This window comes from Gorilla gorilla, chromosome 5, assembly GCF_029281585.2.
Source record: "Gorilla gorilla gorilla isolate KB3781 chromosome 5, NHGRI_mGorGor1-v2.1_pri, whole genome shotgun sequence".
NCBI lineage: Eukaryota > Metazoa > Chordata > Mammalia > Primates > Hominidae > Gorilla > Gorilla gorilla.
Window position 1 is genome coordinate 28,620,746 of NC_073229.2, and position 14,957 is coordinate 28,635,702.

Genomic DNA, 14,957 nt, shown 5'->3' on the forward strand with positions numbered 1-14,957 from the left:
GTCTGGCATTAAACATTGTTTTTAACAGAAGTTTTGTAAGTTGAAAAATACAACACAGATGCCAAACATACGTTCACTGAAACTTGTGCCCAGTCGGCTACCCAAGATAAGTTCAGAAGCTCCTCAGATTGTACCTGTCTTCACTTTTCTTGGAAATGAAGAAAGCCGGGTTCTTGTGAGAGCAGGAGCACACCCCCTCTGCAGCCACCAACACATACACATGGATTTCACATTCTTTTAAGATGACTTGACTACGTTTGTGTTTATTTTTGAGGTGTTCTGTGTATGTAGTTTTAACTCTGTTATGAAAATGTTGAAATGTGCTAGTGAAAAGTGGCATACAGTTACCATGGAAACAAAACTGAGCCAAGGACATCACTTAGTACCTGCAGCCTCTCCTGATGAAGTGCTGGTTCTTGTGCAGGAGCCTGTGCTCTCTGGAGAGCCATGCCTTTGGTAAAGGTAAAGAACTTCACCAGCACTGCCACTTCGAAGAAGGTTTCTAAAAGTCTAGTGATTTCCATGTCCCTGAAGCCATCCAACTGGATGATCCCTTGTTAGTAGGTTCACAAATTCCGCATAATTCATTCAAAGGGTGACCAGGTTATTTACACGATGTTCCTGGATTTCTCTCTTTGGTGGATGTAACTAGTGTCTGTGCTGACAGATGCCTTGCTTGCTTTGCCCCAGGTATGCATGGGGGTGGAACATTGAAATTCAAGGACAAGCTTTGGGCTATTGCTACAAATTTGCCACCAAGAAAAAAAAAAAAAGTTCCAGAAGGGGCAGAACAGGTAGTAAGGAAAAGAAACGTGGTGATTGATCAGTGCCTAATTGAGGCTAGGTGGAATCCTTTTTAAGTGGTTTCTTTTGGCCCTGACTGCGGTATAGACACCACGGAACATGCAAGCATGAATGTTGTTTGCCTTGAGGCTGTAAGAAAAGGATAGAGTTGTAACTGGGTTCTTTTTTTTTATTTTTAAAAATCTTTGCCCTTGAAGTGATGGGATCCCCCCAGAAAATATCCATCCAAACCCTTCAAACAAATGGACACACCTAAGTGCAATGAGAAGAAAAGAGGTACTAGCTCCTATAAGATGCCTCTCACAGATAAGAGTATTTCTTAATATGTTTCTTTTCTTTTTTTATTACAGAGAGGCCAGATACTGGCTGTTTCTTTTCTAAGTTCTGCAGAATGGGAGTGTGATCTCTAATGAATTTTTCAGTTTATGAAAGTACTATTATAGAATACTAATTAGGGTGTCCCATGAGGTCTGTCCTTAATAGTTATTACTAGTTACTATCATTACTAGTTTAATCCTTTTTGCTTTGAGATCATCCTTTTTCTTTCTCAATTGGTATTTCTTACCTCTCATTTATAATTTTTTTTTCCAAATTCATATATTTATAGATTCCTCCAAACGGTAGTTTTATCAGATCTTAAAGTGCTAAATGTATTAACTGCTATTTGTCTTAAAGTGTTAAATGTATTAATTTCTATTTGTCTATTAATAAAGGCAGTTTCTTTTCCTTACTTCCTGTTCTGCCCCTTCTGGAACTTTTTTTTTTCTTAGTGGCAAATTTGTAGCAATAGCCCAAAGCATGGCCACTATAGCAAATATGTAGTGGCTATTTAGATCTCTAAAGCTTGTGATGTTTCTCTACCTCTACCCTCACCACTAGGAGAATTAGAATAAGAGAATTGAAATCAACTCTTATCTGTTGTATTGAGATCTCCATTGGGCATATCAGGTGTTTTATTTGTAGGAGCTTGGGTATTCTGCAGCATTCATCTATTCATTTGTTGAACAAATGTTTATTGAGTGTCTACTATGTGCCAGACACTTCTGTAGGTGTCAGGGATATGGTAGTGAAGAAAACAAAATGCCTGCCCTCACTGGGCCTTACCCTCTAGTGTGGGAGACAGATGATGGACAAGTAAAACATGTAGTATGTTGCATGTGATAAAGGCTGAGAAGAAAATTAAGCTGGGAAGACAGTGTGAAGAGTTGGGAGGCTACATTGAAATTTAAGGTTAGATGGATGGAGAAATCCTTGGTGCAGATCTATGGGGAAGTGCTCTGGTCAGAGGTCAGAGGAGTCTCAAGTGCAAAGGCCTTGAGGTAAGACCGTGCCTGGGATGTCCAAGGAACTACAAGGAGACCAGGATATCAGGAGCAGAGTGGAGGAAGGGTCACTTCGTCTTTACCTCTCACTATCTGCCAGCCGCATCACCCTGCCTCTCGCACATAGTAACGTCCACATATTCATGGAACGAATTAGTGAAATTGAATTCCAGAACTTTCAGAGAGAAAAACCAACAGCAACTAGACAGGCATGTGACAAAAGAGAAGTCAGATGATGTCACAACTAAAGGTACGGTGGGGGGGAGAGAGTGGTTTTAGGTGGGAGGGATAGACTCGAGTGGGGTTTGAAGTAAAGATGTCAAATACTTGGAGACACAAGTTGGCCACTTGAGAGAGCTCAGGCAAGAGAGAGATTTGGAAGTGACAATTGAAGGTGAAGGATTTAGGATTTCCTCTAGGGAGATGGCTTTGGGCAGGAACTCAGAGAGGGAGGGATTCATTCCATAGGCAGAACCTTGAGGATGGAGGAGAAGCGGGCAGCAAAGAAAAGGAGGAGTTGAGCATAAAGCCAGGGCTCTGTGAACCATGGTGGTGCCATTGATAAGATGATGAGGACCAGACATGTCTGGGATAAAAGTGAACATCAGAATGGAAAATATTTAGTGTTATGCTGAATTGAAATGGGAATCTATGTTCGAGTCTCTCAAAATCACTTGAGCTGTGAGGAGGCAAGATGGCCTCGTTTATGACGTAGCCTTCAGCATAGCGCCGATGTGCCCGTGTCACCAGCAGATGGCGCGCTCCGGGGTGTGAGCTGAAGCACTTCCAAAGGCCCATCTGCCTGGAAACCTTGCTGTCTTGCTATTTAGCTCAGAGCCCTGGAAGCGTTGCTTTTGATGTCTACCATTACTGCCTAACTTAGGAACGCTCTGCTTAGTGAGGGGTCTGTGCTAGGCAGAGTGTTCCTAAATGTAACTGAGCTCATCAAAGGGATGCCTGTTCCCACGTTCAGGTATCAGTAGACATCGTGCTTCGATACTTGGTTTGTGCCTAGTCAATGCACCGAATGATAACTCATTAGCAACAGGCAGGGGACAAGTTTCAGATGGTACTCTTCACAGTAAGACATTAACTGCCAAAAAATGAACAAGATAATTTCGGGTCAAAAGGAAATGTGCTCTGTTTGCCTTTAGACATACCAGAAGGTAGTTTTGCTAAGTCACAACAATCAAGATTGGAAGAAGAGGTTGCTCCGGGATCCCCTTTCTCAATAACAGAAGAAAGAGAGTTGCCAGGTAACATCATGCACCCAGCCAGTGGTTCAAGTAGGAGTGGGATAAATGGGTCAGCACAGGACGTAACAACATGAATCACAAGGGAGGTATAGTTTTAAGATCATAGTAGCTACAAAATCCTAAAAACTAAGCTTTTGTGCTTTCAGAGACAAATAAGTTGTTGCACAAATTATAGATAAAAGCAAGTGCCATTATCCCCTAGCATTTTTATTTCTTCCTCTTAACTCTTCCTTCTGGGAATTTTCAGGGCCCAAGGGTTCCTAAAGTTATAGGTCTCTGATATAGTTGATAGTTATCAACCAAATTTTTGTGTGAGAAATATCTATACCGATTAAGAAGAATGATCTGGAATGTCTGCATGTTTGAGGCTGGCCTTCTGGACAGATGGTATCACGCATTTTGAAACAAAGGGCTCCAATGCAACAGATTTGAAAGCATTGATTCCAGACAGCCTGGATTTGAATCCAGGAGCTGCTGGTATGAGCATGCAAGACTTATGCGAGCTCTGTTAAATGGGAATCCTGACAGTACCTACTTCACACAATTTTTGTGAGACTTAATTGATGCTTGCAAATCCCTCAGAACAGCACCAGACCCCTTGCAAGCCCTCTGAAGACTGGCACCCAGAAGCGGTTACATCAGAGAAATACCCTAGCTATATGTCCTCCTTAGAACCTATTACAACACCTTGGCCTGCTTCTTAGACAAAATGTCAGTTGCCCCGATTTAAAGTGCTGGGAAGATATGGAAGAAATGAGCACTTGCCAGAGAGCGAGGTCATGTCCGGGCAGTCAGCGGGGCTTCCATGGTTCGCATCTGTGCTTCCAAATAACTCATCCTCTGGGCAACTGATGAATTGAGCAAGTCTACTTTGAACACTTTGTTAGTTTTATTCCATGTTTTATTTTTGTTTTCCAGAAGGAATTTCCACTTCATCCCTAGAAGTTATGCCAGAGAACTTGAACGGTTCTGCCATTCTCCCAACCTTTGAAAACTTCACTAAAAAACGGAAAAGAAAATATGAGGTAGTAGTCCACAAAACTTAAAAAACTAGAGCGTTATGAATCTGGAGGACATTATGCTAAGTGAAATAAGCCATACAGTACCACATGGTCTCACTTATATTGAAATCTAAAAAAAGTTGAACTCAGAAACAGGGAGTAGAAGGGTGGTTACCAGGGGTCCGGGTAGAGGAAATGGGAGATGTTGGATGGGGCATACAAACTTTCAGTTACAAGTTAGTAAGTTCTGGAGACCTAACATACAGCATGGTGACTATAGTTAGTAATAATGTACTGTATACTTGAAATTCGCTAAGAGAGTATATCTTAAGTATTCCTACCACCCCCCAAGAAGGTAACTGTGTGAAGTAATGAATATGTTAATTTGCTTGATTGTGGTAATCATTAAAAAATCTTTTTTTAAGTAGAGATGAGGTCTCACTATGTTGCCTAGGCTGGTCTCAAACACCTGGGCTCAAGTGATCCACCTGCCTCGGCCTCCCAAAGTGCTGAGATTACAGGTGTAAGCCACCAAGCTTGGTCCGTGGTAATCATTTCACAGTTTATATGTATATCAATCATGTGTATACCTTGAATACATAACACTTTTGTTTTTAGTTTTTTAGAGATAGGATCTTGTTCTGTTGCCAAGGCTGGAGTGCAGCAGTGAAATCATAGTTCACTCTAACCTTGAACTCTTGGGCTCAAGTGATCCTCCCACCTAAGCCTCCCGTGTAGCTGGGACTACAGGTGCATGCCACCACACCTGGCTAATTTTTTAAAATTTTTTGTAGAGATAGGGTCTTTCTGTGTTGCCCAGTATGGTCTTACACTTCTGGCCTAAGGTGATCCTCCTGCTTCAGCCTCCCAAACTGCTGAGATTACAGGTGTGAGCCACTGTACCTGGCCTGATTTTTATTTGTCAATTATACTTCAACAAAGCTGAAAAAGAGGAAAGAAGGAAAAGGTAGTTCATTATGAATTTAAAGTAACAAGTTCATATTACTTATCAATGCTGTTGTTGACCTTCATATGTGAAACTCCTTCTAAGTGTTTGGGGAGGGGTATTTGTCTTAGCTATGGTCACTGATTTCAGTCTTCGTGAATTGTGGTTTGTATTTATAAGACAGCTATTCCATGTCCATTTGCCCCAGTGGGACCAAGTGGACCTATATGTAAATCAGACTGATAGTTTGGTTTCATTGGTAGCATTTTCAGACAACTGAACTACCAGAAAGCAATGATTTGGTCACAGTGATAGACAAGGAGGAGGGGAAGGAGGGAACCAAGTGGGCTAGAGAGGAGTCTGGGGTCGGGCATGGTGATTCATGCCTGTGGATCCCAGCACTTTGGGAGGCCAAGGGGGGAGAATCGCTTGAGGCCAGGAGTTCAAGATCAGCCCGTGCAACATAGTGAGACCCTGTCTCTACAAAAAATGTTTTTAAAAATTAGCCAGGCATGGTGACATACATGTGTAGTCCCAGCTACTCAGGAAGCTGAGGTAAGAGAATCCCTTGAGTCCAGCAGTTCAAGGTTACAGTGAGCTATGATCATGCCGCTGTGCTCCAGCCTAGGCAACAGAGCAAGACTCTGTCTCTATTTTTTTAAAAAAAGAGAGAGCAATCTGAGACAAAGACGGAGGTGGACTGTGGGTTGGTGGCCGGCTGAGTGGTGGCAGACCTTTGAGACACTGTGCATACAGCCCATCCCAAAATCTTGTCTACAAGATGAATATTGGAACCATTTCAGTCTTTTCCTTTTTTGTCCTGTTACTTATAATCCCAAATGACTTATTTATTAGTACATTTGAGAAAAGTATATTACTCTAACCAACATTCATTTAATTAACTTAGATCTCCAGAGTCTTATTTTCTGTGGTACCAATGTAAGCCAATTAGTAATAGAAATTTATTCATAGTATTCATTGTGTGTATTGGTAGTATATTAGGCCATTCTTGAATTGCTATAAATAAATACCCGAGACTGGATAATTTATTTTTTTTTTAAAAAAGAGGTTTAATTAGCTCAAGGTTCTGCAGGCCATACAGGAAGCATGGCACTGGCATCTGCTTGGCTTCTGGGGAGGCCTCAGGGAGTTTTACTCATGGTGGAAGGCCAAGGGGGAGCAGGCGTGTCACATAGGGAGAGCAGGAGCAAGGGGCGGGGAGGTGCCACACACTTTCAGACAACCAGGTGTCATGACTCGCTGTTGTGAGGATGGCACCAAGCCATGAGGAATCCGCCCCCGTGACCCGAACGCCTCCCACCAGGCCTCACTTCCAGGATCAGGGATTACATTTCAACATGAAATTTGGGTGGGGGCAAATATGCAAACTATATCAGGTAGCATGAGTGTAAATTTTTCTATTTCAGCTTGTTCTGTATTGGTCCTGAACCTGGGGTAATACCTGACGGGTGTATAGGATGATGCCTGATCACACTTGCTTAGCACTCACATTTGCTATGAATATTATTACATGCTGGCAGCATCTTTTTAACACAAAGCATGCACTCAACTTATGTAATTATATTAAACTCAAATGTGATCATCTTGTTATTGTTGTTATGATTTAGCTTAGGTACAGAAAGCGTCCGCTTAATTCAGAAAATGCAAAGAAAGCACCGGATTGCCTAATAAAACTTTTAAACCAGATGCAACTGTTCAGGTAAGTTTTAGGTTTCAAAACAAGGTCGTGGAAGTGTGATCACTCACCAACAACGTTTATCTCATGACCACTGTGCTAGGGCCCTGAGGAGTTGGGGCCTGAGCAGATGTGAGGATTGATACATCATTTAACCCTTCTGGGTTTCTGGTTCTTCATTCATATGAAAAGGGTTTGAACTAAATGTCCATCTTAAGCCTCCTCATGGTCTACCATGATACTAAAATGCTGTTCTTAAAAAAATCATTATCCAGTTATGAAGAGAAGGCAAGCATGGAAATATATGTTAAAAATACTGGCTAAATGAAATATGCTATATCCATACAATGGTCTGTTATTCAGCCTTAAAAAAGAATTAAATTCTGACATGTGCTGTATACCATGGATGAACCTTGAAATCATTATGCTAAAGGAAAGAAGCCAGATAACAAGGGACAAATGTTATATGACTCCATTTAAATGAGGTGTACCTAGAATAGTCAAATTCATAGAGGCAGAGAGTGCAACACAGGTTGCCAAAGGTTGGGGAAAGGAGGAGCTGTTGTTTAATGGGTACAGAGTTTCTGTTTGGGATGGTGGAAGAGTTCTGGAAATGGACAGTGATGATGGTTACAAAACACTGTGAATGTACTTAATGCCATTGAATTTTATACTTAAAAATGGTTAAAAGGGTATAAATATTATGTTATGTGTATTCTACCACAGTAAGAAAACACCAGCCAGGCGTGGTGGCTCATGCCTGTAATCCCAGTACTTTGGGAGGCTGAGGTGGGTGGATCACCTGAGGTCCGGAGTTCGAGACCAGCCTGACCAACATGGAGAAACCCCATCTCTACTAAAAATAAAAAATTAGCCAGGTGTGGTGGCGCATGCCTGTAATCCCAGCTACTTGGGAGGCTGAGGCGGGAGAATCGCTTGAACTCGGGAGGCGGAGGTTGCGGTGAGCTGAGATCATGCCATTGCACTCCAGCCTGGGCAACAAGAGCAAAACTCTGTCTCAAAAAAAAAAAAAAGAAAGAAAAAACACCATACACACACAGTACACACATTTGCACATGCACGTGCACACACACACACCCTTATGAACATGTAACAAGAAATACAGAGGTGCCAGGATTTCAGAGGGATGAGGAAAGGTAGTGGAGGGATGGGTTTCTGTGGTGATTTGAGTTAATTCAGAGTGATTACAATGGAAGTGCTTCCTGAGTGAGGTTTTAGAAACAAAGATTTGAATGGCACAGGGAAGGTGAGAGTAGAAATTGTTCCTTGTTGGAGAGAATGGCCTATAAATGAAGGAAGGGAAGAAAGGAATGGCAAGTTGATTTGCTTAACTGAGACAGAAATTTTCTTAGGATGGAATACATTATTTGAATAGAAATTTTTACTATTTTTCAAAGTCTGGTGTGCATGCAATGTCCTTTGAATGTCAAAGCAAGCCCACGAAGGACTTTGGATCTGTGGAATTCCCATGCTCTTTCAGGGGCACACAGTTATCTGTGTATTCACTCAGGAAATGCACACTGGGCCATGTTGGATATCAGGCCCTGTGCTTGGTATGAGAGTGAGGTGAGGATGAGTTTTAGGTGCTTTTCATTGAAACATTTGACCTAATAGAGAAGACAAACTATAAGCAAGCAAATAAGAAAATTAACAAATAAGCAAATATGACCATTAGACAAAGAACAGTGACTCTTAGAAATGTTAGAGTTAAAATGTAGATGTGGGAAAAGAGTGTATTAGCTCATTCCTGACCACAGGTTTCAGGGCCAGCTTAATGCAGGAGAAAGGGGAGCAAGTGGAAGGTAGGAAGGGATGGGGAGCCTCAGTCTCATCTTCCCTGGAGTCATCTGTCCTTTTGTTCTCTACTAAAAAAAAATCAGCTTCCTCTGTGCTGCTATTGAAAGATGACCTGAGGCCAGGCACGGTGGCTCACGCCTGTGATCCCAGCATTTTGGGATGCTGAGGCAGGCGGATCACCTGAGGTCAGGAGCTTGAGATCAGCCTGGCCAACGTGGTGAAACCCTGTCTCTACTACAAATAGAAAAAAATGAGCTGGGCGTGGTGGCGCGCGCCTGTAGTCCCAGCTAGTATGGAGGCTGAGGCAGGAGAATCCCTTGAACCTGGGAGGTGGAGGTTGCAATGAGCTGAGATCGCGCCATTGCACTGCAGCCTGGGCAACAAGAGCGAAACTCCCATCTCAAAAAAAAAAAGATGACCTGAGAGTTTGCATAGTGAGGTTTCCAGATTGGGGATGAGCAGGCAGGAAGGGGAGGGAAGAGAAGGGAAACACTACATGTTCCCATGACAAGAAATGTCTGGAGAAGAGTCTGAGGTATCCTTGTAATCAGATGACTTATTAAGAAAGTCTGCTGTCACATCCAAGCCATCCCAATGATATTTACTCCTTTTATGTTTATTAGACTCAATAAACTAGAGCGCTTTCAAAATTTGGTTCTTCAAGAGTTGAGCAGTCTTAAGCAGGATATTCAGGCCCTGGAACACCTTGAGAAGGAGGTTCTGGTAAGTTCTTTTTGTGTGGAACATTTTCTGACTTTGGATCTTTCCCAGGGAAAAATAACGCTAACTACTTAAACAAAACTTTTGTTCAATCTTAGGAATTCTGGGGGAAACAGTCTGCTGATCTGCAATCTTTCTGTGATCTGCAAGTGCTGAGGTACTTTGAAAGGTGTTCTTTCTAGAAGAATCTTGGTTGAAGTATGAGGTAATGCTTTAGCTAGAGAATGGGCAGTTGGTGACGGTAAAACTCCCATAACTAATGAAATAGCTGCATCTTTTGAACCGGCCACTTCTGTGGCACCTCCCTGAGGACAGAGTGCGGCTAATGATACCATTCGAGAGGCGTAAATCTTGAAAAGCCTGATGTCCAATTTTCTGTGTTTTTTTAAAATCCCAATTTTTTTATTTTTAAGCAGTATTTTTAAAAATTAAAATGGTTAGATTTTGAGAAAAATGTTTAGGTTTCTAAGTAAACAGTTTCAGTTTTATACAAATGTTCAGTTATATACAAAATTGTGCTTTTGATAGACTATTTTACTCATTTACACATTTTTTAAAACAACAAATGGGTTGATCCTGCTGTGGCTCCCTGCACTGTAATTCATCAATACATCCTCTGGGGAAGCTCTTTCTATCCATTTGGGATAGCGTCCCATCTTCCAGAGCCCAAGGAAGGGGAGAGTTGAGTCTGGATCCTCTACTTCTGCCCTGCGGGAAAATTCTAGTGTTCTTTCCCACTCGAATAATCAAAAGGAATCCCTATATAAATTTATAATAGTTAAAGCTTTATCTTCCAATTGAGAATCAGCTGCTTTCACAGAAATTTAAGGCACATAGTTTTAGGAAGGATATTCTTCCTAAAACCTATGCATATATTCCAAAGCAAAAAAAAAAATCTTTTAAAATTTGAGTTATCCATCCTGCCTTTTACTCCAATTAACACAGTTAATGATGATGACTGTATGAACCATTTCCACAATCCCTCACACACCATCTCCTTCTGTGTATAGTTAAAGGTGATGACACCTTTTAAACCATCTTCACTTAATACCCATGGTTGGTAGTTAGTGGTTCTCCAAGGTCTTGGAATCAAGACCTCTTTACATATTTAACATTTATTGAGGATCCCCAAAGACCTTTTGCTTATGTGGGTTCTATCTGTGAATATTTTTCGTATTAAAAATTGAGACAGATTTTTTTTAAATACACTTATTTTAAAATAACAACAATAAACCTTTTCGTGTTGATATAAATAACAGATTTTTATGAAAAATAACTAGACTTTTCAGAACAAGAAGCATGTGGGAAGAACAGCATTGCTTCATGTTTTTGCAAATCTCTTTACTGTCTGGCTTAATGGAAGCCAGCTGGATTCTCGTATCTGTTTCTGAGTTTAATCTGTTGTGAGTCATGTAGCCTATGGGAAATTCCCCTGGACATTTTTGAGGGAGTAAGAATTTAAAAAGCAAATAGTGTCTTAATGTTATTATTATTACCAAAATAATTTTGACTTCACAGAACCTTTGGTTTCTTAGGGGTTCCCCGGGCACACTTTGAGAACAGCTGATAAAAAGCCACACTGTGTTAAGCACTAGAGAAGATTATATCCCCTAGTCTTCTGAAACCTGGGGGATTCATTTATTTTGACTAAATCCCCAATATTAGGCAACTGTTTCTTCAAACACTGTAAGATATTAATTACTATTTGCATTCATCTCCCTTTCATAACAGGTCCCTGTGTGAATTTAAATACCTTAAAAACAACCATCTCCTAAATATACCTCCCCTGGGGTTTTGTGTTTGTTCTTTTCTCTAACAAACACCTAAGAAAACTTTCCTCTTGCTTGCCAGTGAGGGATGATGGTGATTCTCTTAGCTCACGCTGAGTGCTTATGGGTGCCTGGCCCTGGGCTGAGTGCTTGATGTGCAAAGGGCCTTACAAGAGGTTAGTAAGCCTCATTCAAGGTCAAACAGGTATCCCTTGTCTGTCCTTATCTTATGTTTTCATGTCAGTGATGGCGTATGTGTTTGGTTAAAGAAATGAAAAGAATATCCCTCAGACTGGATTATTTCAGCCCCTAGCTTAGAACTACAAGGTGCTAGGGATTCAGTGCTTTGATGGTGCCCATGAAATACCTCTGCATATGTTGTGGGCCTGTGGTACTGACAGAGAGAATGCATAAAATGGAATCAAATGAACATGTTAATCTCTTATGTTAATATCCTGGGGTGTTGGTGTCTATAATTAAGTAATATAATGGTCTGTGAAATAACTCTGATATGCAGATGTATCTAGATGTATGTTCTTGTTTTTAAATTGTCTAATGTGAATATAATAAGAGATGGACCAATTTCTTCCAGGTTCAATTCAACTCAGACTTCATAAGAAAGCCAAAGCCTGGTTTTATGATTGCAGCCCTCAGGTAGGTGCAAAGATTTGCATTGTTCAGTGGATGTGAATTGGGGTCAGGGCAGGGAGCAAGCTCTAAGAGATACTGTAACGCTTTGTTCATATGATATTTCTGCAGCGGAGCTTCTCCATTTTTTTTTTTTTTTGAGATGGAGTCTCACTCTGTCACCCAGGCTGGAGTGCAGTGGCATGATCTTGGCTCACTGCAAGCTCCGCCTCCTAGGTTCACGCCATTCTCCTGCCTCAGCCTCCTGAGTAGCTGGGACTACAGGTACCCGCCAGCACGCCCGGCTAATTTTTTGTATTTTTAGTAGAGATGGGGTTTCACCATGTTAGTGAGGACCTGACCTCGTGATACGCCTGTCCCAGCCTCCCAAAGTGCTGGGATTACAGGCGTGAGCCACTGTGCCTGGCAGAGCTTCTCCTTTATAGCAATTTATCCCATTTTAGAAATTATCCTTTTGGGTCTGGCTCATTCCTTCAGTAAGTGTTTATAACTGAATGCTTACCCTACATCAATCACTATGATGGGCATAGAGATACATGTTGAGTATCCCTCATCCAAAATGCATGAGACCAGAAGTGTTTCAGATTTCAGATGTTTTTGGATTCTGGAATATTTGCAGAATATGCGCTGGTTGAGCATCCTTAATCCAAAAATCTGAAATTCACAATGCTCCAGTGAACATTTCTTTGACATTGACATTTTAAAAATTTTGGATTATGGAGCATTTTGGATATCAGATTTTCAGATTAGGTATGTTCAGCCTGTTCAGTAGTTAATACGCAAACGTGTTTAATGGAGGCAACCCATTAAAAGATACATTTTTTGAAGGAAGATAGAAAAATGGCAAGTAAACAAAACAATGACAACAAGTGCTTTGAGGGACATTAACAAGGTGCTTTGGCAGAGAGCAGTGGTATGAAGTGTCAGCTTAAGACACTTCAAGGTCTCTCTGAGGAAATGACATTTAAGATGAGGTTTCAAGAATAAGAAGAAACTAGTCTTGTGGTTTAAAGTAACAGGGTCAGGTATGGTCATCTTTGAGAAACAGTGAGTAAGGGAAGCAGTTATTTGAAGTGAATTGGGAGGATGGTAGACTCTCAACGAGGTAAGGCTTCATTGTCCATGTTGAGGAGTTTGAATTTTATACTAAGGGTTAGAGAAAATATATGTGGTTTTTGGTGAAGCCATTGATTATCCTAATCTAGGAATAGATTAGGATAATATAATCTGATTTATATTTTAAGAAAATTACTCTAGATGATATGTTAAGAATTGATGGGAGGAATGAAGACTGGATGAGGAGAGTCCAACCAGAAGGCGTTTTGTGTCCAAGATGGTGGTTCTAAGCAGGAGGATAGCAGTGGAGGTGGTGAGAAATAGATTTCAGATATATTTTGGAGCTGGAGTTAATAAATTGCTGATAGCTGGAAGCAGTAGGTAAAGGAAGAAGAATGAAGTCAGTCTTCTAGGTTTTTGTCTTTTGCAATGAGATGGATGGTGTTGCCAGTTAGATAAGGAAGACTCAGGGTGGGAAGAATATGTGGGTCAAACAGGAACTACAGTTTATTTAACATTTTAACTGGCAGATGTCTGTGCACATCCAAGTCTTGATAGGAACCTGGAGTAACTGGGCAATTTTCCAGGAAAATACAGTTTAACAAAATGGACTTCTAAATAGATGGGAAACCTTAGCAGACAAATCTTCATAGAAGAGAGAGACAAAGTTGTCAGAGAAGTACCCTACAAATATGTGTATGATCCAGATTACATTACAGAGGAATTCTTCTAGTTTTTTAAAAGAAGGATAATGTTAGTGCTGCTCACACCATTCTAGCACATAGAAGATTAAAAATTTCCTAATTTTAACATAAATCTTGCATTACCATGTCAAAATGCAACAAAAATTGCAAAGAGAGGTACAGAACAATCTCACTTAAAATAACCACTCTAGGCTGGGCCTGGTGGCTCATGCCTATAATCCCAGCACTTTGGGAGGCCAAGGAGGGTGAATCACCTAAGATCAGGAGTTTGAGACCAGCCTGGCCAACATGGTAAAACCTCATCACTACTAAAAATACAAAAATTAGCCAGGTGTGGTGATGGGCAACTGTTATCCCAGCGACTTGGGAGGCTGAGGCAGGAGAATTGCTTGAACCCAGGAGGCAGAGGTTGCAGTGGGCTGAAGTCATGCCACTGCATTCCAGCCTGGCAACAGAGCAATACTCCGTCTCAATAATAATAATAATAATAACAACAACAACAACCACACCAAAATTCTCAATAAAGTGTTGGCAAACAGAATTTAGCAGCATATGGTCATGACCAAGTGAGATTTATTCCAGGAATGCAAAGATGGTTCGATATTAGGGAATCTACTAATACATTAATTACCAATAGATCTAGGGAGAAAAATCATTATGATTATCTTTATTTCCAAAAGCATTTGAAAATTCTACATCTGTTTTTGAATTTGCATAAAACCTAATAAAATAGTAGCGATTAGTTACTCTGTAGTATGATAAATCTCAGTCCAAAAGCCAGTATTCTGCATAATCGTGATATTCTAAATGCGTTATCACTAAAATCAGGACCAATGGATGGGAGATGGAATAACATAAAGGCGTCCATTCTGCCTAAATTAGTAAAATAATTTTTATTCCCCAAAGCCCCAGCAGGGTTATTTTTTGAAACTTGACCAGCTGATTCTAATGTGTAAGGACAAGGACAGGGGAAAAAGTAGATAGAACATGATTGAAAAACAAATTAGAAAAAAGAGTACTGGTACAAGTCCAAAGCAATTAGAAGGGAGTTAATAATGAGTTTCAAATCTGAAATAAACAAAATGGAAACCATAGGAGGAGGAGTAAAACCAAACCTGGTTCTTTAGAAAGACTAGATGCAATAAACAAACTTCCACTTCAGACTGATCAAGAAAATAAAATGATAGAGAAGGCATAATGAAATTTTGAATGAAATG

At 40.7% G+C, this 14,957-nt stretch overlaps 2 protein-coding genes across 3 annotated transcripts in view; one reads left to right on the forward strand and one right to left on the reverse strand.

Moving 5' to 3' along the window:
* The window catches only part of SYCP2L (synaptonemal complex protein 2 like), a 91,948-nt gene that overhangs the window by 69,135 nt on the left and 7,856 nt on the right, over positions 1 to 14,957 (forward strand). Inside the window, exons 26-31 of the mRNA XM_055391285.2 lie at positions 3,281 to 3,382; positions 4,301 to 4,407; positions 6,958 to 7,049; positions 9,467 to 9,566; positions 9,662 to 9,720; positions 11,925 to 11,986. Of these exons, the coding sequence (XP_055247260.1) occupies positions 3,281 to 3,382; positions 4,301 to 4,407; positions 6,958 to 7,049; positions 9,467 to 9,566; positions 9,662 to 9,720; positions 11,925 to 11,949 (485 nt within the window). The 3' untranslated portion in view covers positions 11,950 to 11,986. The remainder of the gene's footprint in view (positions 1 to 3,280; positions 3,383 to 4,300; positions 4,408 to 6,957; positions 7,050 to 9,466; positions 9,567 to 9,661; positions 9,721 to 11,924; positions 11,987 to 14,957) is intronic.
* ELOVL2 (ELOVL fatty acid elongase 2) overlaps positions 1 to 14,957 on the reverse strand; it is a 111,672-nt gene that overhangs the window by 19,440 nt on the left and 77,275 nt on the right. The gene's annotated exons all lie outside the window — the stretch shown is intronic.